This window comes from Pollicipes pollicipes, unplaced genomic scaffold, assembly GCF_011947565.3.
Source record: "Pollicipes pollicipes isolate AB1234 unplaced genomic scaffold, Ppol_2.1 Scaffold_4002;HRSCAF=4701_pilon_pilon_pilon, whole genome shotgun sequence".
Taxonomy (NCBI): domain Eukaryota; kingdom Metazoa; phylum Arthropoda; class Thecostraca; order Pollicipedomorpha; family Pollicipedidae; genus Pollicipes; species Pollicipes pollicipes.
The window spans coordinates 11,610,772-11,637,396 of record NW_023596420.1 but is presented as its reverse complement, the minus strand read 5'-3'; the positions used below and the strand labels follow the sequence as shown (position 1 = coordinate 11,637,396).

Below are 26,625 nucleotides of genomic sequence, written 5' to 3'. Positions count from 1 at the left end.
CCCTATCCGCTGCGCATTGGCCTCCGGGGCAGGCTGCAAAGCCCGGCTTTCTGACGGCTTGGCTGACTTCGTTGTGATCTGAGGAGAATCCTTTCCGATGTTTCATACAGTTAACCTGGGCACCCAGACACTCCTAAAGTACAGAGGAATGAAAGCTAGCGACTATTTTCTATTCTATTTCTATTATAGGACTATTTTCGGCGTAGTTTGCGACAATGTTGCGAACCACTTGTGCGTTCCGACACACCATTCTTCTGACAAAATAACACTAGAAGCGCGATGTTCACAAAACTTCTTGGGAGCGAATGCCATCTTACACTTGACAAAAATAATGACAATGCTATAAGGGTTATATTTTTATCAAAACCCAAACCTGGGTGAAAACGTAGTACTCGCTCATCAGAGAGATGCGAGTGGGGGGCAGATTATATTTACAATGGCATCAGATGGAGGCATGGTTCAATGGTCTATAGACTATTGGCATCTGGTGGATATGCCGATGGCTACAACAGTAAAGTCACCAATAAACTAAACCACCTGATCGGATTTGGTAAATGCAGAACGAAGTCGCGTGGATACCACTTTGGACGACACACATTATGTGCCAACTACGAGTGCTTATTATTGCGGCAGTGGCCGCACACAAGATGGACTGCTGCTTCTTACCTACCCATAACAGCCATTGGTTGATAGCACGAACGTAAATATTCTGCATCATGCATCACTGTGAAAGGAAGTGCCATACGATTTTAGCAATGATAACATCGCACTGACAGCACCCTCTCCAGACTAAACAGTGCGCATTGCGGCATTCCGCCTCGACATGCAGCCACTGCCGTTGGGGCTTCGTAAGTGAGCGGGGCAGTGATGAATGCAGTTGACGTTGCTGGTGACCCTGCAACTGGGACGGAAGTTTGTCACCCGAGCCGGGTCCGTCAGATCCTCAGTCTTGACACTTGTGTATGCTAGATGTCGTCACGGGGCCGTCCAAGTGCTCCGCCAGGGCCACGTGGGTTGTGCCGATTTCCTGGCGCCGAATACGTGCTGAGGATGCGTCACGGGCGTTTCCGAGACGCGTTACGTGAGGTGACCGTCACGCTCGAGAAGACTGGTCGCCACGATCGAAAAGTCACGCGATCCGATGTGGACCATCGATGTGAACCAAAGATGCAGAACAGCACGGATGTGATCCGTTCGGTTGTCTCGATCCGATGCGGATCATCGATGTGAACCAAAAATGCAGAACAGCACGGATGTGATCCGCTCAGTGTCTCGATCCGATGCGAATCATCGATGTGAGCCAAAGATGCAGAACAGCACGGATGCGATCCGTTCGGTTGTTTCGATCCGATGTGGATCATCGATGTGAACCAAAGACGCAGAACAGCACGGATGCGATCCGTTCGGTTGTCTCGATCCGATGCGGATCATCGGTGTGGACCAAAGACGCAGAACAGCACGGATGAGATCCGTTCAGTGTCCCGATCCCGCAGGATCCTCCCGGCATGCGTGTCCCGATCCCACGGGATCCTCCCGGCATGCGTGTCCCGATCCCGCGGGATCCTCCCGGCATGCGTGTCCCGATCCCGCGGGATCCTCCCGGCATGCGTGTCCTGATCCCGCGGGATCCTCCCGGCATGCGTGTCCCGATCCCGCGGGATCCTCCCGGCATGCTTAAGCTCGTCGACGTCTCACTGGGAGCATCCTCAGAAGGAGCCTGAGCCTCAAGAGCAGACCCCACCGGAGGAATCTCAGAACATCCTCCAGGACGGGCCTGGCGGCGCAACTGGAGCTGAGCCGGCGCCGGTGGCGGCAAACCCCGGCTATAGCGCCTCATGGCACGCGAGTAGTCCGTGTGGAACTACCAGCGTGTAACTTGATTATAGATGCTGGTTCGTCTTGCGCTGGTATCGAGCTTCGCTGACGTGGTCCTGTGCGTGTAACCTCACTTTTGTGCCGTGCCGTGCCGTGCCGCCATAAGTTGTGGAAGCCCATCTTCTGTCCGATCAAACGACCACGTGTTTCAGTCACTGCACATTGCGTTGTAACGGCGCCACACTGTAACTCGACTCATCCCTGTGCTTTCCTGAACATTTTCGAAATATGCACCGGGGACGGCGACATTGGCGGAAATCCCGCTGGACAATGCAACAATTGCGTGATGCAACATTGGGCATATGGGAGACAGTCGACATTTCCCACCGTACAGAGCCTAATGACATCCCTGCGCAGTGCCTCAGGGTACCCTCCCGTCTGCTGTTCACACCACCGAGGTGAGTTCAAACAATGTGAGCTTTTTGAAAGGATTCTGCCTCCCGATTGATAGGATTGATTGATAAAACTGATTGTTACAACTGATTGATGGATGCCTCCCAAAACGATCCCCGACCGTGTCCTGGTCTAAAACGACATGGTGTCTGCGACAGTGCTGGCCAACTTTCGTAAGTTCAAGAGCGCCGCAACTCCCCAGTCCCCGCCGCCGGCTTTAAGCGCCTCCCGTACCTGCCCCCGCCGCACCCCTTCACGCGCCTTCCCGTACCTGCCCCCGCCGCACCCCTTCACGCGCCTTCCGTACCTGCCCCCGCCGCACCCCTTCACGCGCCTCCCGTACCTGCCCCCGCCGCACCCCTTCACGCGCCTCCGTACCTGCCCCCGCCGCACCCCTTCACGCGCCTTCCGTACCTGCCCCCCGCCGCACCCCTTCACGCGCCTTCCGTACCTGCCCCCGCCGCACCCCTTCACGCGCCTCCCGTACCTGCCCCCGCCGCAGCCCCTCACGCGCCTCCCGTACCTGCCCCCGCCGCAGCCCTGAGCGTGCCCCACACCGGCGGCCGGGCAGCCTCCTCTAATTCACGGCCGGAGCGGTCGATGGCTGGCGCCGTGCCCGCAGACGGCGCCAGCCGCCCCGCCCTCTCCCCCGGCCCCACCCGACGGTCGATGGACACTGGCGGTGGCCCGCCCCCGCCCCCACCCCCCTGACCGGCGGTCGCACACAGTCGTGGCGTCGCAGGGGCCGACGCGCCCCGCCAACCACGTGATCCGGGGGAGCCCAACAGCGGCTGGAGGTCACGGGGCGGCGCCGGTACAGGCTGGCGATTGGGGCTCTCAGGAAGTGACGGTCGTGCTGCCGACTTGAGGCGCAGGCTCCGTGTGCCGGCGTTGGGCGAAGCCAGGCGGAAGTGACAGTCACTCGCTGGCAGCGATGAGAAGCCACATGCTTCATCCTTCATTTATTATGGCCTCGGATCGGTCACACATTAGAATCTCGTAACGGTGATAAACACGGGCCTTATCAATATAGCAAGCTTTGGTCAAAGTGAAAACAAACAACACATCCACCACGCCCGTTCGACCAGCGCCAACTACAGCCCCGCGCAACAAACAAGCGCCGAGCGGCGCTCGTCGCACCCTAGTCTAAAACAACGCAGCACCCGCTACGGCTCACCGTCCTCCTCCGCGCGAGGGGCCACTCTCGGGTGTTCCGCCACCGAGCGCATTCACAGCCGTCTAGTATCAACAGAACCCGCGCCTGGCAAGCGGCCCGCCCTCCGGCGGCCGCCCGCGCAACCATCGACCGCGCGCAGACACGCCCGGCTAGTTCAATATCACCTGCGACAGGTCGGGAGCGCACTCGTCACCCGGCGAGACCTCGGGGCTGCTCGCCACTGGCGAGTCTTGGGCGCTGCTCGTCGCGGGCGATTCGCCGCCTCGCCGCCGCGCTGCGCGGGTGGCCGGCGCCGCCGGGTGCCCGCGCCTCGCCGACATCAGGGCTCGACTCGGCGCCGGCCGCGGTATGTCAGGCCTTCCGCGAGCCGTCCTTGTCCGTCAGGTGGAGCGCGCGCATCATCTTGTCCACCACTTTCGTGTGGAAGCCGGAGAAGGAGCTGGCACCGCCGGGCGCCGGGCTGCGCGCCTTGGGCGGTGAGGGCTGGCTACGCGGCGCGAACGACACGCTGCGCGCCGGCGGCGAGCCCGCCGTCTGCGAGAGGTTGGAGGCGCGTGACGAGGAGCGGCTCTGGCGGCACGAGCCGGCGGCACGCATCGGCCAGCCTTCGCCGGCTGGCGACGATGACAGCGAGCCGGCCGGCCGGCTGCTGAACGACGGGCCGCGGCTGAAGCCCTGGCTCGTCTCCGACGTGGTGCGGCTGCGGTTGGCGCGCTGCTGCTGCTCCCGCCGGCTCTTGGCGCTGCTGCCGTAGATGTCCCACTCCTTCTTCACCACGGGCACCATGAACGCCATGGCGTCGTCAGACTGGGTGCGGTTGGGCTGACGGTGGGGTGACACACGTGGATCACTCGCAGCGCACGGGTGTGGGTTCCTTGAGTTCTCCCTGGGCTGAACACCCCAACTACCGTCGATGCTCTGGCCTCCGGCGCAGCCGCATCGACTAAAAATCGATTCCGTCTTGGCCGCCTGCCAGCGGCACGCGGCAGCGTCCTGATTGGCTGACGTTGGAGGAGCTGGCTGGCGCCGACCAATCAGCAGACGGGGCGTTGCAGCATTCAGAGTCGGCCGTGCCGACGAATCAATATACTCTCTGGTCGACGGGACGTAAACATAGAGTATCGCAATCGAATCAACGGCTGGCGAGCCCCGCCTTCTTGAGGTATCACCTGCAGACAAGGTAGCACAGCAGACAACCAGTCACACTTACGTCACGTGACCAGGCCAGGGATGACGTCACAACCTTGCCGCCGACAGCCGGTGACGCGCTGTTGACACTGGGTGGGGCATTATTGCACCCGGCGCGTGACCTGTGGCCGTCCTCGTCTCGGCCCCAATTGGGCGACCTAAGACCGAGACTAATCGCTTCAGAGTTCTCCTGGAGAGCGACCCGAGGTCAGCGTGGTGGCCGGGCGGCGCGCGCATCAACCACCAATGCATGGAGGCGCGGGAAGCAGACACTCAGGCCGGAGAGACATGCGTGAATTTACGGGGAGGCGTTCATGGTGTGGTGCGCTGCGACGTGCATTTCCTCCCCTCGAGTAGTCTGATGGTACGTGAGTCGGATGACGCACGTGCCTCCCGGCCGGAACAGCCGTTATCTAATCAAGCACCAGACGGTGTTTCAACGTCGAAGCTACGGCGAAAACTTCTGCCGACACGGCCGTGCTACGGCGTTAGTTATCCGCGATATTAATTTTACTGCAAAAACTTACACAGACTTTACTCATACACGACATTACTCCTGCTGCGAAGACTTGACACGACACGAATGTTACACGACAAAATTCATATTTCAGAAGGTTATATTCGTCGTGGCGTCCGTTGCAAAGATCTTTGCAGCCTATAGCTGTACGAGAAATCACTTCTCCTTGAAATATTCATACACGACATGAGTGTGGCACAACACTTATACTGCAAAAAAGCTGCAAAAATCATACCGTCATTACCTGTACAGCAAAGACATAGCTAGTGCCAACTTCTACGGGACATTTCTTCCGCTGCAGCGGGTTATATGTGACATACGTACAACGCAACAAAACTTGAAAAGTAATGAAAAACTTGTATCGAAAAAACTGCGCACGTCATTATGTATACCGCAAAAACCCATAGTTTTTTTACTTATCAGCGACATCACTTCTTCGGCCAACACTTATACGCGACATCTGCGCCATGTAACACATGCCAATCGCAAGTAAGTTGGATGGCGCGCGCACCTCCACAGCTCATAACCGTCAGTGTTCTACCCATGCGTGAGGCCTCACCAAAAATCCAGGAGGAAACGAACACATGGGAACACTTGGACGGGCGGCATCAGGCTGGAGGTGCGTACTTCGTGGCGCCAATACATTAATGTTGCTGCAAATATTGTGATCGACAGACCCGCGGCAGTTGCTTTAAGCGGCATTTTTAAGTGAAAAACACATGGTGCCCCGCCGCACTAGTACGCTGTATCGGTACACACCTTTCCATCACGGATGAGATGCGGGTGCGGCTCCGGAGAGAATACCTGACCACAGCGCTGACCTGGCGGACACGGCAAACGAGATTACGTCTACTACAATGAGTTGTGTAAGGCTCTAGTGCTGCATAACAACACTGACACTCCAAAAAGTGCAGTCCGCCATTGGGATTTTGCTGCCAAAACTGCAGACGTTGCTCATAAGCCAAGCACAACAAATCCACAAAATAGCCTAACATAATGGACAGCACATTTTCGTATCGAAGTCCAAGCCTGTGCATGCAGTCTCACCTAGTTGGGGTCCCCCCAAAAACTACTGATTGTTCCCCTTACCCCTCTGCGTGTTCACGCATTTTGCAATCCATGGGAAGTAATAGCAGTAGAAGTGCATACTACACAAACGTGAAGCTGTTAAAGCTTTTGGCATTACGAGGGCTGGCACTTATGCATTTTTGAAGTACAAGTTTTGTCGTGTGGCAATTATAACGTGCATAAATCTTTGAAGAAGAAGTAATGCCGTGTTTAAGTGATAGCCGCATAAATTTTTGCGGTATAAGTAAGGATCGGTGTAAGAAGCACGAATATCGGGTGTAATCATTGGCGGTAGAAGTAATTTCGTAGCTATCCTGTCGGTGGGAATGCTTTTTGTGGCACTAATGTGGAAGCCACCTGGACGTGTAGGTATCACTTAAGACGGAGATAATTACGCTATGTTTCGACCTGTACCAGTGGCTCAAGGATGATGCCGCTTGATTTAAGAAATATGTTTCAAACGTCAAATAATCCAAGCGAACCTATCTCGTGTCCGCAGTGGTACCGTTCGGTGCAGAAGGGAAGGTACCGTTCGGTGCAGGTGGGGAGGTACCGTTCGGTGTAGAAGGGGAGGTACCGTTCGGTGCAGGTGGGGAGGTACCGTTCGATGTAGACGGGGAGGTACCGTTCGGTGTAGAAGAGAGGCACCGTTCGGTGTAGAAGGGGAGGTACCGTTCGGTGCAGGTGGGGAAGTACCGTTCGATGCAGAAGGAGAGGTACTGTTCGGTATAGAAAAAGAGGTACCATTCAGTGCAGGTGGGGAGGCACCGTTAGGTGTAGAACGGGCGGTACCGTTCGGTATAGAAGGGGAGGCACCGTTCGGTGAAGAAGGGGAGGTACCGTTCGGTGTAGAAGGGGAGATACCGTTCGGTGTAGAACGGGCGGTACGGTGTAGAAGGGGAGGTACCGTTCGGTGTACAAGAGGAGGTACCGTTCGGCGAAGAAGGGAGGTACCGTTCGGTGTAGGAGGGGAGGTACGGTGTAGAAGGGGAGGTACCGTTCGATGTAGAAGGGGAGGTACGGTTTAGAAGTGGAGGTACCGCTCGGTGTAGAATGGGAGGCACCGTTCGGTGCAGAAGGGGAGGTACCGTTCGGTGAAGAAGGGGAGGTACCGTTCGGTGCATAGGGGAGGTACCGTTCGGTGTAGAAGGGGAGGCACAGTGTAGAAGGGGAGGTACCGTTCGGTGTAGAAGGGGAGTTACTATTCGGTGTAGAAGGGGAGGTACCGTTCGGTGTAGAAGGGGAGATACCGTTCGGTGTAGAAGGGGAGGTACCGTTTGGTGTAGATGGGGAGGTACAGTGTAGAAGGGGAGGTACCGTTCGGTATAGAAGGGGAGTTACTATTCGGTGTAGAAGGGGAGGTACCGTTCGGTGTAGAAGGGGAGGTACCGTTCGGTGTAGAAGGGGAGGTACCGTTCGGTGTATAAGGGGAGGTACCGTTCGGTGTACAAGGGGAGGTGCCGTTCGGTGTAGAAGGGAGGTACAGTGTAGAAGGGGAGGTACCGTTCGGTATAGAAGGGGAGTTACTATTCGGTGTGGAAGGGGAGGTACCATTCGGTGTGGAAGGGGAGGTACCGTTCGGTGTATAGGTACCGTTCAGTGTAGAAGGGAACTGCCAGCATCAAACATCAGCCAGGAGCAGGACACGCAGAATAAGTGGTGTTGCACCCATCCACAAGATGGAGGACCGAGGCAGACGAGCATGCCATGGGGTCGCATGGTGGTGTGGTGGACTAACAAATACACATCATATAATCATACCATTTTAATAGTTTACGGCCAGAAACAAGTCACAAAATCGGATCGCCCAGGTTTCCAACATTTCAACGCAGCTGAACAGTCCTTATACAATAATCAGCGATTTTGTCGGTTTCCAAAACACCCGCATGGCTTCATCCGCAGAGAGGATAGTCATCCAAGGACCGTAACTTTGCACGCAATAGCGGTGTCAAAATAACTCCGACAACCGCTTTCATACAGAGTTGCTACCAATCTCCAAGTGCAAGTTTAGTCGAACCCGCCCCCAAAAGACAGACAAATGGTCTCTTAAAACACGAGCATCCAAGCGCAAACGTCTAGACCCTGTCCGTAGTCCTCGAAGTGCCGCTAGAGCAGACACATGGTCGCTTCGGGACCGGAAGTTCAATTTCGTGAACACTGAGGCCCTCCGGTGAGCTTCATTTATCCCTATTTAGCAGTCTCAGTCCGGGAAAAACACCGCCACCCGAACCGCTGTCATTCCCTCCAGCCCAATGTCGGTGGAGCCTCTCTGGCGTACGAAACGCGATTTTTACCTTGTTTCTGTCCATGAGCCGTCATAGGGTCAATGCTATGCGTTGCCCGGAGTTGAGAACCAGTTACCCCCCCCCCCCCCCCCTCGCCCTCCACCAACCCTGTCCCGATCACCACCGTCCGGGTGTTGTCAGCCGGGTGTTCCGTCCTCCGTCCACCGCCGTCCCACAATGTCATCTCCTGAGTGTCAGTTCGTGATGTGGAAATATCCCAGCTGGTGGTTAGATAGATCCTTGATGACCCGTTCCCCAATTTCGTAGGCTGAATTTATCTGATCGCGCAATAAACTTGGTTTGATTGATCAACACGCAAACCACGCTGGATCGTGCAACACCTGTGTGTTCCCCTGCTCGTCTGCATACACGTGCGAACGTGTAACCGGGGGTAGTTCAGGACTGGTGCAAGCCAAGGAAACAGGGATCATCTTATTGATCAAATGGCTTGCTTTCCCATCCTTCAGATCCCGCACGCAAAACCCTTAACAGGAGTTTGTTCCGCACACCAGGAGTTTGTTTCCCACATGAGGAGTTTACCTCTCACATCAGGAGTTTGTCTCCCGATCGTCGATTGAACCCCAGGCGTTCGATCCTGGCAAGACCCCCAATTATGTCGCATGAATGACAGCCAACGGCATAGTCAGGGCGGTGCGACTCCAGACTGGTGAGTCAGAGTATCAGTCGGTCAGCACGCAACCTAAGCGTGAAAAGTATCGCTATCTTGCTGATGACTCAAGATATCGGCCTGTCAACGCGCTACAAAAGTGCGACACCTGTCGCCATCTTGCAGAGGCTGTTGCGTGGTTCGGTCGATTCAACTGACGTCATTTACAACGAGCGTCATCATAGGCTGATCACACAGTTCTGACGTTGGGCCTGTGGTGCGAATGGTCATCGCTTGGTGTGCGCTGAAAAACAGACCGCGATCAGCGTGTGCCAGTCATTTGCCATATCTTTCTCTGTAGAATCAAGTCATCGAGGTTCGGCGAACGGCACAACGGAGCTGGTTTTCCGCGACATGTGTGGTGTCTTCTGGTTGTCCTTATTTAGTCACACATTCGGGAGTCATTATGGGCACATAAAACAAGTACGCTAAGGGTCGACCAATGCCTTCACCCGCAGTAAGTCTCCTCGATCATTAGTTGGTTCGGTGTTATCTGAGCCACAGTCCACGGAACTCAAAACCTGGCGAGCTGTTCCGACCAGACTGAACTGTACTCAACCGCACGCTGCTCACTCAACGTCCTACACATGCTCATAACGACGCCTCCATACCTCGGCGCAATATAAGCAACACGGCGGACGAGCACAAGCGCGCCGCGACAAGTTTCTGGCACGACGCGCAGCTGACGCCGCCGACAGCGCGACCCTGACGGCATCGACCGCCGAACAGACACCCCCTGCTGCCGTCTTCTGCTGTCGGCGACACCCCACGACAGTCACGAGCTCGCCGAGCGACACCGACGCCGTCCGCACGCACGCACGGAAAAACTGCATTAGGCGCGAGCGCGTTTTGGACTTGGGCGCGTGCAGCGCGCACACTGCCGGCACGGGCGCGGCGGGTGACGTGTCTCAGCGCAGGCGGCAGGGCGGGCTGCACCGGCCCCGACCGGGCACCCGGGCCGGCGACAACCGGAAGACGGCGCGAGTGACCAGCAAGGGCACGACAGGCATTGGCGGGGCGGCCTGCCCGCAGTGTCCGATGTGCCGGGGAAGTGTCACGCCCATTGGTCGGCCGACGGCTCCCAGACTGTGTCCGCTTTACAGCTCTAAACTGACGTTGGCGGATGGGAGCCACGCGCGATCAGCAGATTGTTATCCGCCTTCACCGCTTCGGATAACGTTGGCCGGCCCGTCCCTGTAGCTTGTTCGGGCTCTCACCAGTTGCCATTAGCTCAGATAAGAACAACACACATAAAAAGCATATGAAATCTCCAGACGCCCACACCCACGCAGCACGAGCCTCCCACACCAATCCCAATCCTGTAACGATTCTCAAGACGCGATCTCGGCACAAGCTCGCCACGCTTCTCGGAGACAGGAGCGTCCTCGTGACGGTCGACCAGCGCGCCTGAGGCCGCGGCTGACCTCACGCTGGAGGCCCGGCGGGGCGCGGTGACGTCATGCCGGAGGCCCGGCAGGGCGCGGTGACGTCATGCCGGAGGCCCGGCGGGGCGCGGTGACGTCACGAAAGGAGTCCCCGGCTCCTCTCCGAGCGCGCCTCAAGACAGACGACCGCCGTGTCCTGGCCGGTCTCTGCAGCAGACCGACAGACGGCGCACATTAAGACGGGGGCTTTCGCCAGGCACAGACGCAGTGAAGCCTTTATTCACAACACAGTCATTTAGGGCGCGTCTTCGTCGTGAAGTCAAAACATGCATCCGAAAGTGCTTTCACAGCGGGATAGCTGTGCAGGGCACTGAGCGACAGCCAGACGCAGCAATGCAGCACGCGCAAAATATGAACGGCCTTCAGGTTTTGTGTCAGCTGTTTATCTGATGACTGATCATATTTTGCGCGGCTGGTGCGAATGTACCTGGCCATAGCCTACCGGTGCACAATAAGCATAGCTAGGCTAACCTGTATGATCTTACTTATTTCCGTCGCATGTTGCATGACCAGCAGCTTGCAATAAATCGTTGACACATACATAACCACTCATGCAAATATTTACGTTTCATATGGCGAACAGTCACCGGTTAAACAGCCCTGTTTGGCGCGGAGGCGATCCATCACTCGGCCGTATGTCGCAAGCCCACCCAGGATGCCTCAGGATGCAACAGAGCGACGGGCAAGCGGCGCCGCACTAGCCGCGGCTCAGGATCGCGCCCTGCGGCGTAACATGAGCGAACACACGACGGAAAGGGGCCAGGTCACAGGGGGAGACGAGAGACACAGGCTTCCGGGCCGACGAAGACGGAGCGGGAGGCCTCTCATCTCGGCTCGGGGAGTCCAGGCGTCACACAGACGGAGACGGGACGAGAGGCCTGCCATCTCGGCTCGGAGAGTCCAGGCGTCACACAGACGAAGACGGAGCGGGAGGCCTCTCATCTCGGCTCGGGGAGTCCAGGCGCGATCAGCTTTACCGACGGAGACGGGACGAGAGGCCTCTCATCTCGGCTCGGAGAGTCCAGGCGTCACACAGACGGAGACGGGGCGAGAGGCCTCTCATCTCGGCTCGGAGAGTCCAGGCGTCACACAGACGGAGACGGGACGAGAGGCCCCTCATCTCGGCTCGGAGAGTCCAGGCGTCACACAGACGGAGACGGGGCGAGAGGCCTCTCATCTCGGCTCGGGGAGTCCAGGCGTCACACAGACGGAGACGGAGCGGGAGGCCTCTCATCTCGGCTCGGTGAGTCCAGGCGTCACACAGACGGAGACGGGGCGAGAGGCCTCTCATCTCGGCTCGGGGAGTCCAGGCGTCACACAGACGGAGACGGGACGAGAGGCCTCTCATCTCGGCTCGGGGAGTCCAGGCGTCACACAGATGGTGACAGAGCGGGAGGCCTCTCATCTCGGCTCGGGGAGTCCAGGCGTCACACAGACGGAGACGGAGACGGGACGAGAGGCCTCTCATCTCGGCTCGGGGAGTCCAGGCGCGATCAGCGTTACCGACGGAGACGGGCGAGAGGCCTCTCATCTCGGCTCGGAGAGTCCAGGCGTCACACAGACAGAGACGGGGCGAGAGGCCTCTCATCTCGGCTTGGAGAGTCCATGCGTCACGCAGACCCGGCGGAGGACAACAGATGAGGGTACACACCCGCAGACACCAGGCGCACAAAATGACGCGTTATCGTATTGTTTCCAAGTTACGCAAGCTGGCCTTGTTCCTTATCTCTACTTGTAGATTCAGAGTTAGTCTTGACAAGGCCGTGAAGTATCTATACCATCACTTATCCCTTAGTGTAGACAAAAACACAGTGCTCCGAAATAGTGTGCTGTGATGCAGTGCAAGCTGTGGGTGAAGCATTCCCGTGTACGGCACACAAGTCAACGTCAGCAGATCAAACCGTGTCACAAGCATATATCGAGGCCAGGACCAAACGAGTTTCAGAGTGGACTGTTTAACGTCCACTTTAACAGCCTGTGCAAAATGACTGTAACCAAACGAAACAAAACTGACAGTTGGCAAGCAGGTCGCCGGACAGACAAGACAAAACTGACATGCAATCATTGAGCCTACAACTTGCTGGCGTTGATCAACCCATAGCCGGCACTGTTTAGATCAATGCACACATGCCAGGGTCATGGCAGATCAAGTCAACGTACAACAGTGAAACAGGTTCCCTGAGACACTGGATAGCCTTAACACGGTTAGCACTACTCTGTCTAGGGCTGGAAAGCTACTCGCGCAAAAGGGCGGCTGCTCAAACAAAATCAATGGCCTGACGGCTTTAGGCGCGGGGAGCGACGCGGCGAGGCGGCGCGGGGAGTGATGCAGCGAAGCGGCGCGGGGAGAGACGCAGCGAGGCGGCGCGGGGAGCGACGCGGCGAGGCGGCGCGGGGAGTGACGCGGCGAGGCGGCGCGGGGAGCGACGCGGCGAGGCGGCGCGGGGAGTGACGCGGCGAGGCGGCGCGGGGAGTGACGCGGCGAGGCGGCGCGGGGAGAGACGCAGCGAGGCGGCGCGGGACACACATGGCACGTAGCGAAGCACACACCTTCGCCCATTCGACACTGTCACCCCCGGACCTCACCCAGCAAACCGTTCGTCTCCTCACACGACCGTTTCCTCGGGAGCGTCACGTTCCACGCCAGCTGAAACTTGCCCTTCGGGGTGTAGATGAAGCTGCCATCTGTGGAGAAGGTGGCCAACTAACGTTATTGCCGTGGCCGCACCGTGCCGACGGGAGACCAAAGGCAGCAGCAGAAGTCGGCCTATCAGAAAACAGAATATCGCGCTCAAATGCGGTTTGATTTACGATAAGTCCAGGCAACATTTCAAAATTATGCGCATATATAAATTATGCCATTCAGTTCTCAAAGGAACCCTGCACTGCACACTGCTACTTTAAATAACGAAATGTCTAAGTTCTTGCGTTTGCGCTAGGTGGGATAATTGTTCAATGGGTACCTTAACTGTCCAATCATTCCAGTCATGGCTCGGCGCTAAAAATATCCCAGCCAGTACCGGTATAGTCTCAATGCATAGAAGACAGCAATGGGATATCCGGATTCGCAACAGGGCAGCCGCAGAGGAGCCCCATGAGCACCGGTCCCTGTGGCCCTGGACAGGCCTCAGGCGCCTGCGTCCCCCTACCTAGCGCCGTCGGCGGTCGGAGGAAGGCAAGCCTGTCGGCCGCGGCGGCGACGCCGACCGCTCGCCGGTCAGCCAGTCAGGCCGGTCCAGCCGCCCGCCGGCCAGCCACGGCAGCTGACTGAGGCCGCGCCGGCGCGACCGCGGCCGCGGTGCCATCCGCCGGGCCAGCTCCGCCTCGGGCAGCTCCGTCATCTGCTGCAGGCCTGCCGGGCCGGCCGCCGGAGTCGGCACACGCACACGCCCGGTCGGGGCCGCGCCCGGCAACGCATGCACTCACATCAGGGGATCACGGACGTGTTCAGAACAGCACAGACTGGTCTCCACGGAAAGAGGGAGGGTCCGGTGGTCAGGTGAGCATAGGGTTTCCGCATCCCATCAGAGGCAACAGGTTTGCACCGCACACCGCGGCAAGGCATATATGGAGCGACCATATGCAATCAAAACAAAAACAAACCTCAACCGAAGCCCGCCACAGAGGCCACAGCTAAGGCCCAATCCCGTCACAGCAGGGCAACTCAGGGCGCCGCCAGGGCAGGGTAACTCAGACTCCGGCTACAACTACGCGGCGTCAGCTCCAACCGGACCGATCAGGCCACGGCTGCAGCGGACCCGCCCGACTCCGTCAAACCCCTCGCAGCTGCGCTACAAGCGTGCGCTGGATCGCATGTACCAGACCACGGGCGGGGACAATGGGACGCGGCGCCTACCCCCCCCCCCCCCCCCCCCCCCCCCCACCTCCTCCCCTCCCACTCCGCACGCTGTACGTCGTCCAGCGCGTGCTGACGTCACCACTCACACGCAGCGTGCACGGCGGCCACGGGCACGTGGCGGCGCGGGTCACGCGCCAGCCGCCGCAGTCGCACGTGGCGGCGGCAGAGGCGGCGCGAGAGGCGCCAGACCGGAGCCGGCGCCAGCAGGAACGGGTCGCCAGGCCGACGAGGCACGGGCGCGGCGAACCGCCGGCTCGGAATCCGGGCGGCGGCGGGCTCGCCTCGGTCCGGCGCCGCCGCCGGTTGCCGCTCCGGCTCTGTGAGCACAGCATACTGGTGAGGTGGGGGCTGCTGTGCGTCCAGATCGGGGGGAGGGGGGGGGGGGCGACGACGGTGACGGTGAACGCTCCAGTGCAAGCATCGCCGCTCTGCTGCGCGCAGAATGACAGATGACGATCGCCGGCGCGATCTCGACGATCGGCCGCCGCCGCTGGAGACTAAACATGTGGCCGGAATCACTCAAGATGCCTGCACCCAGGTAGCTGACGAAACAACAACCACTCTGGCTTTCACTCAAACCGACCGTGAGAATGCCGGTGGCCAAACAAGTCTCCAGCGAGCTCGCTAGCGCAACACGTCGGTCGCAGCATCCGTTCGTCACAGCAGCCCGGCCGGCGCGCTGCGTCCGTACCTGAGGCCGAACGCCGTCGCAAGCCGCCGTAGCGTCGCCAGAAGAGCCAGCACTGCGCGCAGAGTCGCGCCGCACCCCAGGCGACCCAACGCTCCGAGCTGACGGCTGCGGCAGCCCACGGAGCATAGTCACACGCCGCGCGGGCTTACATGGCACAGGGCAGAGGTCCGGGCACGCTGGGCGATCAAAAAGCTCGGGCTGAACATGCCGAGAGGGTGCCGGGCACATTACCCGACCGTAATTCGGTCAGACGCTGCCCCCCTCCCCCCCCCAAACGCTGGTCCCACAAAACGCAAAAACATTAGCAGGACAACAAAACACTTCCCAAGAACACCTTGTGTCAGCCCGTGGCTAGATGCACAGTCGACTACCACATAACTATTCGCCTTGACCTCCTGTCCCGAACATGTTGTCCTGAACATGTACATGCGAACGCTTCCGCCCCTGACCACAGCTCCCACCCAACCGGCCCGCCCAGCCCCGCACCAGCGTCAGAGGCGCGCGCACTGACCGGAGCAGCCGGCACAGGCCGGCCCCGGCCCGGCATCGTCCTCAGCGCAGGTCACGGGGCCATCGCCAGCGTCGGCCGGTCGCGCCGGCGGCACACACACCCGCGCCAGGCGCGCGCGCGCGGCCGCCGCCGCCACCTTGGCGCGCCGGCGCAGAAGACAGCGGCCGGTCGTTTTCCAGAGGTAGTAGTACTCCACCAGCTCGGCGGTGCTCTTCCAAGGCAGCTGTCAGCGAATGCACGGGCCGTAAGGTGTCAGTGCCCGGGGATCGCGGCCAGGGGTTCGCCCAGCCCGCGCGCTCCACATTGCGACGGCTGGTCCAGCCGTCGCAAGGTGGAGCGCGGAGCTTTTCGGTCAGGTGTACGCCGACTTAATGCGGTACGTGAAATACATACGGTCACTCAATGTCAGAAAGTTGCAAGGAAATATACGCAGACGCATTAATTCAGCAAGGGTAGCGCATTTTGCAGGTAGTAAGGTCGGCATAAAAACGAATGGCTTCATTTCATTGCGATATAAACAAATTCACACGAGGAAGCTTGCGATTACAGGCACTCATTTGTCAGGCAGCCAAAAACGACAGCCAAGTCTGAGCAAGACAGCCGCAGCCTCAGCCTTCCAGCCTCCGCCATACAGCACTCACAAAGTCTCGCCTGATCTCCGCGAAGTTCTTGCCGAGCTTGCCGAGCGCCCGCTCGAAGATGGCCGCCTCGTCGGCGGACCAGGCCTCCAGCTGGTCCTGGCACAGCGAGGCACCGCCGGACGGCACCAGCGCCGCCAGCGCCGCCGCCAGGTCGTACCCGCTCCGGTGCAGAGTGTCCATGGCGTGGAGCTGCGGTGGAGCGCCCCAGAGGTCAGGCCGGCGGCCCCGAGTCCCGCACGCTCTCCCAGGGGACTCCCGCGCGTCCGGACCGTTACGCCGGACAGGATCCCGAGTCGCACACCTCAGACGCAGCACGGTCCGGCACAGGTCACAGCCACGTGCAAGATTCTGCATTTCACGCGATGCGAACCGCCACCAGCCGTCGGCTGTCACCTGACAGACCAGAGCCAGTCTCACACCACAGTTCTGCGGACAACTTACACATGACAGATGTAGCAAAGCATCTAACGCTCAATACATACAAAATGTGATTACGTGCAGCAGTAATAGATGAGCCGGCCACCCAACTGAAGTTAACCGCATCACTGAGTCGGGGTTCGCCTCACGGACAGGTGGAGGGCGGGACCTCACCAGAGTCACGTCCCTGGACGCGGCGGCGGCGGCCAGGTGCAGGCTCGGCTGGCACACTGAGCCGGGACAGTCCAGCGCGCGCGCGAAAGTGCCCACCGACCTGAGGCGACCGGCGCAGCACGCATTGTCAGGCGGTGCACCGGTGAAGAGGTGCACGCGGAGAACAGGCGCTGCATCGGGCAGGGGGTAAACGCAGGGAAAAGGCGTTGCAGAGGGCACTGTAGGTGCACGCGTGGAAAAGGTGGTGCGGCGGGTGAATACGGAACAGGCGGTGCGGAGGGCAGAAGGCGAACGCAGAGAAAGGGCGATGCTGGGGACATTAGGTGCACGCGGAGAAAAGGCGATGCTGGGGACATTAGGTGCACGCGGAGAAAAGGCAATGCTGGGGGCAGTAGGTGCATGTGGAGGAAAGGCGGTGCAGCGGGCAGGTGAACATAGGGAGCACTCTCTGGCTGTGGAAGGTTTGCTCTTGGGGTATTGTGAGGGCAGGGACAACAGTATTCTAAAGGCAGGCACAGAGTGCTCTCTCTGCATGCATTCTGCATTCTGAACGCAGACTGACAGACGTCTGACGCATCATACAGTCGTTGTCACGTCCTCTAGCTCATCGCTGCGACCCAAAATCCGATTGCGGTTTTATGTTGGCAATCACATTTTGGTCAACCACACTTCTGCATGCAAATTCAAATGTAAACATCAAAATCAGTCAAAGCTTCTCTCACATACACAAAATCACTGCATAACAGTAAACCATACTTTCCGACATCACACTTCTTTGTCTGGCCCACTTCACCTCACCATGCATATGAGCACCAAACCCCACAGACCATACCCCCTCGTCCCTGTCCCACTGACCGGGCCAGCAGCAAGAACCGGTCCAGCTGGTCGTCGGTGAGTCGGTGGCGCGGGCTCCAGATCAGCGTGTCACGGCCGGTCGCCGCGCCCGGCTCGCCGACTGCCGGCACTGTCGCCTGGTGGCGCTCACCCAGCCGCACCTCGCCGCGGTCCGCTACCAGGGTGCGCTGCACTGGGTCATACAGCAGCGTGTAGAAGAAGCTGTCCTGTCAGCGGGAGACAAGACACTGATGACGTGCTGGTGGGGTGGCAGGGAGTGCTCAGGGCAGGCACGGCATGTGCCTCCTTCTTGTGATAAACGAACTGTCAGTGTTGTACCGGTAGCAGTGCGAAATTATTCGTCCGGTTCATTTGTTCGCCCAGTGCATGCAATGCTATGCAGTGAGGTTCACAGCACACCCTCCTCCAAGTACCCTGCCTTGCTGTATGCAAGGCCCTGATGTGATGAAGCTTTGCTGAACCATGTCTTGAAGGCACCCTAATGCGAGCCTGACGACGCGAACCCCATCTTTACTCCCAACAGAGTTCTTCTTCACTACTTCACCTGGTTCGCCGACCCTTCCTCTCCCCCCCCCCCCCCCCACCCACCCGTAGGTTCCCAGGTCCGCACCTCGCGGTCCAGGTACTGCTCTGCCTGTTCTGAGGCGGTGAGCAGGGTGACGAAGCAGCGGCCGCGGATGCATGATGCCGGCAGCGTCTCCACCTGGCGGGATGGGAACAGCTCGCGCTGGTCCACCAAGTGGCGTGGCTGAGAGCTTCGGCCACCAAACCCAGCGTCTTTGGCTCCACCTCGATCCAGCCCTATGGTATCTGGGGCCACACATATGGAACCTGGTCACGATGGTAAGTTGAATCCTGTGAGAATGTCATTGGAAAGCAACAAACGTTCCACAGATTTAGCATATGAATTGCACTTCATTGAATGTGTTTTGCATTTTGCTCTTTCATTTGCATTGGTTTCAATATCAATTTCATTGCAGTTTCACATGATATAACTAACATTGCACACATGTGGAAGAGTAAACCAGCATCACTTGTGCAATCGCTGGTGGACAGAGGGCAATAAAATGCATGTTTCTGTAAATGGACATACATACCACTTAAACCAAAGCTCACCTATTGATGCGATTAGAGATGATGGGATGTCTCCACGACGGTACAGACACGTCATCTTGGCTTCTACAACACTGCCAGTATTCTGCAAATGTGGTTTGTTCTCAGTGTGCATTTTATACTCACTCAGCTTATCAAGTTTGAATACCATACACACAGCACTGAAAAAGATAAAAAAGAAAAGTTTACTGTGGATATCAATAGAATGTTTTACATTTTTGGCAATTTTTCAACCCTTTCTCCATTCTGGTAACACACTGATTAAAATGGGCGTAACTCCCCTCCCTGTGTTTACATTGTGCAAGTGAAATACCCCAAAAATAGCATCCATTTAGCCTCTAACTGAGCCAAATAAAAAAACTGTGGTAACAAATACCCAAATACAACACATCATCACACACAGTTAAAATATGATGTTTGCATTCAAGGCATGGTTAATATTTGTTATTTACTAACATGCAATCTGCCAATGTCTGCACAGGTTTTGCTAATGTAATGCAAGTTACAAACACTTCCATTAAATTGTTCCCTCTTCTAGTCTTTTTCATAGTTAATTCCAATTGCTGAAGCTAAAAACAACACAACAGGCACAAAATATGACACACAGCGGCATCCTAAATTGTCACCTGTTTCAGTTCTTCAATTCTGCGAACCTGGTATGGATCTGTGGGGGACACTTCACAATAAACATAATCTGTAAAAAACACAGGATGAGCATGAGTTCCTCATCAATGAACATGGTGTACCACGACACATATCGGTAATTACCATTAACCAGATAATAAGCAATGTGGAGTATGACAGGCATCATGAACTGAGATGAAATATCGAGGATCTTACAAGAAAATTGACTGCACTCATATGCTGATGTTTTACGACCTAAGCCTCCTCAATGCGCATTCTTCCAACGCATACTATCAAGAAGCCAGCAAACGCGCACCAAAACAAAACATGAGAAGCTGGGAAGATACTGTCAACAAACCAACACCCAGACAAGCATTTCGTATGGAATGCCAATGACCATGATTCTTCCAGCTTCAACTTACCTCCAGCCTGATACGTATTTGAGTCTGCTGCGTGCACAAACATGTCCGCAAGGACAATAACAGCCCCTCAGACCGCCGACCCAAACGCCCGCCCTCGCGTATGACAATTTACCGATGTTTCGAAGCCAATAACAGAAGCGCCCGATTGGTAGTCCAGATGCCTCATGTGCGCAGCCTTTGTGTTCATCAGGAGCATTTATACTTGGGTCCAATAACGAGGAACCACTTTGATTTGAGATGATTGGTTTGAATAATTAGGCATTGCACCAGATCCTTGCCCACTTCATTTTACCTCAGAACTTCAGAAATATGCATGCAACATTTGCCGTGGCAAGTTCCGAGTGACAAACACCATCCCACCTTGGCCGATGGGGGGGGGGGGGGGGCGGAATGGGTACAATCCCACCACGGAAACACCGGCGCGCCCGTCGTGATCCCCTTGCGCGGAAAGGCGACCTTTTCCTTCCTTCGTTATTCTAGGCACCTGTTTGTTCACCTCACATCATCAGTTTTCCCACCCATTACGCGTTAGAACCTGGTGATAACCCCGACATCAAACGCGAGCCGAGCGAAGCCCCAGCCGGGGGCAATGGGAGCCCTCCCAAAGAAGAGGAGGGAGTTAGCTATTTACCCCAATTAGCGCCCATAAAGCTAACGCTAAATGTCTGGAGAATTTGAGACTAAGCCTCCCCCGAACTCTCCAGTTCCCGCGTCCCTGACACCACCTGATCTCTGCTGTTGGTAAGTGGAAGAATAGCGCTCCAGCATTACTGAGTCGCCGCTTCGCTGTCCCTTGCCCGCCGACGCTGGTGGTGGCACGCGATGTGTCTGCGTCCTTCGTTCTTTTGTACAACACATTCATGTAGGCCTCGACATGGTTTGAGTATCAGTGTATAATCTGGGTAGCACTGCTGGCAATGGCTCATGCCAGTGCTTGACGCAAATCAGAACGGTGTGCTTCATGCCCCCAAAATAAACAGCTGTATGATTGTACTTGTGCATTTGCTGTAGCAACACTATCTACACTAGCAATACATCTGAATGCAGTGAAAAGTTGGTCTGCATTCAACTGGCTGCCCAATAAATACACGTAGAGACATATTCGACGACTTCGACAAGTATAAACGCAATCTGTTCACTAAGCAGTTGGCACGAGTAATGAGGGTATTGTACGCTCACTCTATGGCGGTTTCCAAGGCACTGAGAAGAAAGCATAGCGGCACAAATGGAGCCCAATGGTCTGGACAGTTCCATATAATGAATCATGGGAAGCGTCGGGACCGCGCATTGGTCGCTCCTGGGCCCCAGATGCCCCCCCCCCCCCACACAAACACACACGGGGCGAGCGCCGGTACACCAGTACAGGCAAGCAGATCAGCACGAAACAAGCACACTAACGCAGTGTCACCTGGATAACAAACAAATAACGCTTCTAAGCGCCTCCCTCCACGGCAGCGAAACAAAACAACGACCGCCGCAGGCCGGCGCGGGCGCCAAACTGAGATCGCTGGCCTGTCGAGCTCCAGCGTGCCCCCCCCCCCCCCTCCCCAACGCGTGCCGCCGAACCGGCGGAGGCGGACCGCTCCGCGGCTGGCGCACTAGAGATGGCACAGTGGCGGCGCCTGGCTGCCGGCACACACACTTCCCGGCGACCCCGGTCCGGCCCGAACAGCACGCGGCCGGGCACCCCGTGGAACTCCTCATGAGCAGCAACGGTCGGGACGGAGGCGGAGACGCGGCGCAAACCACGCGCCGAAGTGAGAGATCGCTCAGTAGAAAAGGCGGTACAAAATTATCAGAGTAGACAAGGCTTCGTACGAGCATGCTGACGAGTGGATTGACGAGTGACGTCACGCCGCATGACCTGTCACCGAAAGACCATTAGTCGGCAAAGGGTTTTTCAGCTTGCCTCGCTGGGTTGCAGGAGTGGACAGAGGCAGAGGAGAAAGTGGCAGCACCTGGTGCTACCTCTTCGACAGATTCAAGGGTGCCTCTGAAAAAGGAGAGTACGTGAGCGTTACGAGGGCGAGCGGGACAGGTGCCGCCGAGCACATTGATCTCTCAACCCTCCTCATTTTAGGGGTAATTACGTACGTTCATTTGATACCTAACACCTCTGTATATGTGGCCATGACGAAATACAGGCAAAAACAGGCAGGCAGCCAGCCTCTAACGATACTAGGAGGAAGTCAGCAGCACTGGAGCCATCCATAGATCGTCCAAGAAAATTTCCTTACTACATATTTTCAACCACCACACAGCTTCCCACTACACCCGGGCGCTTACCGTCTCGGCACTGGCCGTAGTCGAAGGCGAACGCGTGCAGTGGAGCCTGGTGGGCGGGGCTGGGCCGCGGCAGCAGCGGCACCGGCCGGTGCACGGCCGTCTGGCTAAGCCGCGCGTACAGCAGCGGCGAGACCAGAGGGAACGGCGCCGGACAGTCGGTCGGCGGCGGCACGGCGCACAGCCGCGCCCCGGTCGCCGCCGCCTCCAGGTACGCCACGAGCGGAGCGCTCCGGTACGGCGGCGTCCCGTCCGTCGGCGCCGGCGGCGGCGGCTCGGCCGGACGGCCCGACGCCGCCAGCAGCGAGTCGATGCTATGCACCATCGACGCTCTGTGCGCGCCGGCGCCGAGCGCAGGGCGCAGGGCGGACGCGTGGCGCGCGGCCGGCGTCGGGCGGCCGCTTCCGGGGGGCCTGTCGGGCGGCGGACGCGACCGGCGTGCCGGGCGTGCCAGCGCGGCGACCGCAGCGCTGCCGTCGCTCGGCCAGCCGCTGCACGGCGGCCACCAACCCGGCGGCGCGCGCCGCCGGGTCCCGCGCCGCCGGGTCCCGCGCGCTCGCCGCCGGCGGCCGGCCGGCCGGCGCTGCCGGCGCGGAGCTGGCCGGGGCGGCGGCGTGCCGCGGCCGCCGACCGAGGCGCCGCCTGGCGGCCTGGTCCGACCCGGCGCCGCCGGTCCGGCCCTGCCAGAGCAGCGTGCCAACCGGACGCCGACGCGGCGAACACTGCTTCCGACGCCCAGCCGGCGGGCGGCCGTGGGGCCGGCGATGATCGGCCATCTGTCGGGCCAACAGCGAAGCAATAGCTGGCGGTAAGCATGCGAGGCAAGTCTCCCCATCACAGAAACACGCCTAGCCGCTGGAACAGGCAGCAGACGTAACCAAACAGAGTGCATCGTATCGAGATTGCGTGTCTTTGAACGTAGCAGTACACAAGGTAGAGCACACAACGCACGTTCTTGCATCAGATCGCTAGAGCCAAGTGATCAGAGCTTAATACGATAATAACCCATCAATCCCTCTGATGGAAAATTGTGATCGGTGAGCTAATACAAAAGCACGACAAACTAATCACCACAAAAAAAAAACACATCACAGGTCCTCGCACTTGTTCCTGCCCGATCCCGTAAGCCTTCCCTGGCTTGTGAGAGTGAGAGCCCCGTGTCCGCCGAGAGCCCGCCGGCCGTCCGTACCGACGCCGGAGCCCCGTGTCCGTCGCCCGGGCCGTCAGCACCGGCGCCGGAGCCCCCCTGTCTGTCGCCCTGGCCGTCAGTACCGGCGCCGCGGCCGTCCGCACCGACGCCAGAGCCCCCGTGTCCGTCACCCCGGCCGTCCGCACCGGCGCCAGAGCCCCTGTGTCCGTCACCCCGGCCGTCCGCACCGGCGCTAGAGCCCCCGTGTCCGTCGCGCCGGCCGTCCGTACCGTCGCCAGAGTCCCTGTGTCCGGGGCCCCGGCCGTCCGTACCGGCGCCAGAGCCCCCGTGTCCGTCGCGCCGGCCGTCCGTACCGGCGCGAGAGCCCCCGTGTCCGTCGCGCCGGCCGTCCGTACCGGCGCCAGCGGCGATGGTGTCCACAGGCGCGGCGACCGTCGTCGGCGGCCAGCAGGTGTCGCGGCTGACGGCCACCCAGCGCCGCTGCCAGCCGTCCGGCGGGCCGTGCGACAGCTCCAGCAGCACGTGACCGTCTGCGGACCAGCCGGCACGGTCAGTACGCCAAGCCCGGGCGCTGCACTTACGGTTTGGGTCAGGCCTTGCAGGGGAAAGCAATGTGCACAGAAATGATAGTAAAATTCACCAACAATAAAAGTTCCACTGCCGAATATGAGCAAATCAACACAACAACGAAACCGTGCGACTGTTGGCATTGCTACGATACGCTACTGCGAAAGGGGGCATCTTGCCACATCTTCCCCACTTCATGCACCCTACCCACTGTTCAGCGTGGGGCGACGCCCACAGAGATCAGTGCTCCGCACCGGCGCCTGACCCCGCGGCGCCATACGCGACAGCGCGCCCTACGCCGCCGCCGCTCGCCGACCAGCTCACCTCTGCCGAAGAACTTGAGTCGACCGGCAGCCGGAGCGCGCGTGGCCTCGCCGGGCCGCTGCTCGGGCTCAGAGAGTGGCGGCGAGAGGGTGGCCGACGGCGCCGGTGACAGCACGCCCGCCGGCGGCGCCAGCTGCGTCAGCCCGGCCGGCGGCCGTGCCGTCATCGCGGCCGCGCCACCATCTGCCCGCACGCGCCGTCGACGTTAGCGCGCACGCGCTCAGCTGCTGCAGTGCCAGCGGGACAAGGAAGGGTTCACATTCGTTCTGACGGTCGTCAGCAACTTCGCCATTCTGAAGGGCGAGGGGAAAGGGATAACTACATCACCACTCTAATTGCCTTGCATTGGAAAGGGTTGGGGAGGGGGGGAATAATCGTGATTTTTCTGATGTGTCTAATGTCAGAGTCAAGACCATACCAGGTTAAGGACATATTTTCTGTTTAATCAGGTTTGCACCACATAGTGCACACTGAGCCCACTTTTGCATGCATTAATCTGCCTCATATATTAATGGGACTGGGAGCACCAATCGTCATCAACCAGTAATGTTTTACATAGGTTGATGTTGATCATCCAGCTTGTTTGCCATGTCCTTAGAACATAACTGTATTTGCCAACCAGTTATGCTCATTTTTGACCAGCAATAGCCATCAGCTGAGTCAAAACATCTATCCCCAATTTTAACTTGGTTCAGAAACCTTTTTTTGACCTTTCTGAGATCACAGTATTGTGTCTAGCAAATAATTTGGTGTCAGACAAAATAATGCCTTAGGCTAAAGGCTAATGAATAGAATGCAACAAAAATAGTTCAAATATCCAGGCAATGTAGGGCCAATGATAATCCTTTCACAATCAGCATCCCATCTTAGACTTATTGCTATCACTTCAAACCATATCATGATGTATGCATGCTGGGGTGAAAGAGCATATGAGACTGCTGAGCAATGCCCATAATGCATAATGTTTCAAAATGTACATTTTCAGCCAAGCCGGGTTGAGTACCAATAATGACATTTGAGGTAAAAATGTCACAAACAGGGACATGATACTTCTGGGCAAGTGTCCAAAAACAACCAAAAAGTCAGGCCATTATAATGGATGTCACCAAGCTCAGAGCTCAATGTTAAGTTGAATTGGCTACCTATGCTTAACACAGCTAGATATTGTGAGGTCTGGAGTGACACTATTGGACAAACAATTAGGAAAATCAAACAATACTGCATAGCAATGCATTGCAATAACTCAAGCTCACACAAAACCTTGTCATGTCATCTTAGACTAAAATGGCCCATAGTTGCTAACATCCGAAGGCTGGCAGAGCATAGTACCATTCAATATTGTTCAAAAACATTTACAGGCTTCAGCAGCTGAAATACAGCACACTTTTTCAGAAAAAATGGACATGTTTTTAACTTATTTCAACTTATTGCAGTAAGATGAAGTTATCCAAGCTGCATGAAGTGATACAATATATATATATATATATATATATACATTGTTATATACATCACTTCCATAAAAAAGTACCAAGGTCTGTTTAAGAAATTGCAATGAATTATTTTTCCCAATTTCACTGACACAAGTGAAACAAAGTTATACATTCACAGTGCTTTCCAACCCAGTAACATAGCAATACAAGCTTATTATTTACAGTTTTGCAAGTAGTTTGTGATCTTATGTCATCAGAAATGGTACAATGCAGTGAGAACCATGAAGTGGACCAATCCATGCTTAAATATCTATCAATTAATCCAAGTATCACCCAAGGCATATTGCCATGCATATTCTTCTCAACTTTACATCTGATGCCTGATTGATTTTTAATGACTCTTCCACTGCTGAGGCCCTTCCCCACTTGAGAGATGCATCTTGAGCATTCAGAAGAAATATTACCAAAAAGAATGACATCGCAAGCACTGGCGTGTTATAATCATAACTTGCGTACTTAAGGCGGTCACGTTCCACAAATACAGTCTCGACGCACATGTCACGAGATGCACAACTACGAAACGAAAACAACAGTGATAATCGCCGCCAAATGCCAATTCCCATAAAAAGACCGTCATACCAGCACAATGAAAGAGGATGTATTGTCCCAAATAGGATGAAACTTCAACCAGCGTCTCCCGGGCTACCAGTTCAGCCCACACCCGCAGTCTCCTTTCACACACTCCCCAAGGATATCATAATTTGATTCCAAGGTTTTGATCAAGAAGCCTTGAACATCACAAGAAATCAGCTGATGTTAATGACGTCTCTTGCTGGCCAGAATCACAAACGGCGAAGAATAATACTTTTTACAATCTTTGCTATCAAAACAGGCCCCATCGAAAAGAGATGCCCTGTCGTCCGCAAACCTGACGGGGGTTCCTACACCG

General features: G+C 57.1%; 3 protein-coding genes and 2 long non-coding RNA genes across 5 annotated transcripts; all 5 read right to left on the bottom strand.

Moving 5' to 3' along the window:
• Positions 1-3,217: 3,217 nt before the first annotated feature.
• Positions 3,218-4,506, bottom strand: LOC119094039 (uncharacterized). Its single transcript, XM_037217102.1, has one exon. The coding sequence runs from the start codon at positions 4,238-4,240 to the stop codon at positions 3,797-3,799; it is 444 nt and encodes a 147-aa protein (XP_037072997.1). The 5' UTR covers positions 4,241-4,506; the 3' UTR covers positions 3,218-3,796.
• A 6,157-nt stretch (positions 4,507-10,663) lies between these two features.
• Positions 10,664-13,802, bottom strand: LOC119093696 (uncharacterized). The gene is made up of 3 exons (XR_005093660.1): positions 13,765-13,802; positions 13,202-13,300; positions 10,664-10,762 (listed from the first exon to the last, which is right to left on the bottom strand). It is a non-coding gene; the product is annotated as an uncharacterized LOC119093696 (long non-coding RNA).
• Positions 13,803-14,351: 549 nt separating this feature from the next.
• LOC119094095 (metastasis-associated protein MTA2) lies at positions 14,352-20,072 on the bottom strand. Its single transcript, XM_037217171.1, has 10 exons — positions 19,923-20,072; positions 19,503-19,570; positions 18,880-18,961; positions 18,374-18,573; positions 17,764-17,969; positions 16,909-17,008; positions 16,318-16,506; positions 15,771-15,899; positions 15,166-15,217; positions 14,352-14,362 (listed from the first exon to the last, which is right to left on the bottom strand). The coding sequence occupies exons 1-10, from the start codon at positions 19,963-19,965 to the stop codon at positions 14,352-14,354; spliced, it is 1,080 nt and encodes a 359-aa protein (XP_037073066.1). The 5' UTR covers positions 19,966-20,072.
• Positions 20,073-20,905: 833 nt separating this feature from the next.
• LOC119093741 (uncharacterized) lies at positions 20,906-22,397 on the bottom strand. The gene is made up of 2 exons (XR_005093668.1): positions 22,209-22,397; positions 20,906-21,915 (listed from the first exon to the last, which is right to left on the bottom strand). It is a non-coding gene; the product is annotated as an uncharacterized LOC119093741 (long non-coding RNA).
• A 122-nt stretch (positions 22,398-22,519) lies between these two features.
• Positions 22,520-26,408, bottom strand: LOC119094094 (uncharacterized). The gene is made up of 5 exons (XM_037217170.1): positions 26,316-26,408; positions 24,247-24,429; positions 23,751-23,885; positions 22,866-22,981; positions 22,520-22,537 (listed from the first exon to the last, which is right to left on the bottom strand). The coding sequence occupies exons 2-5, from the start codon at positions 24,410-24,412 to the stop codon at positions 22,520-22,522; spliced, it is 435 nt and encodes a 144-aa protein (XP_037073065.1). The 5' UTR covers positions 24,413-24,429; positions 26,316-26,408.
• Between the last annotated feature and the right edge of the window lie 217 nt (positions 26,409-26,625).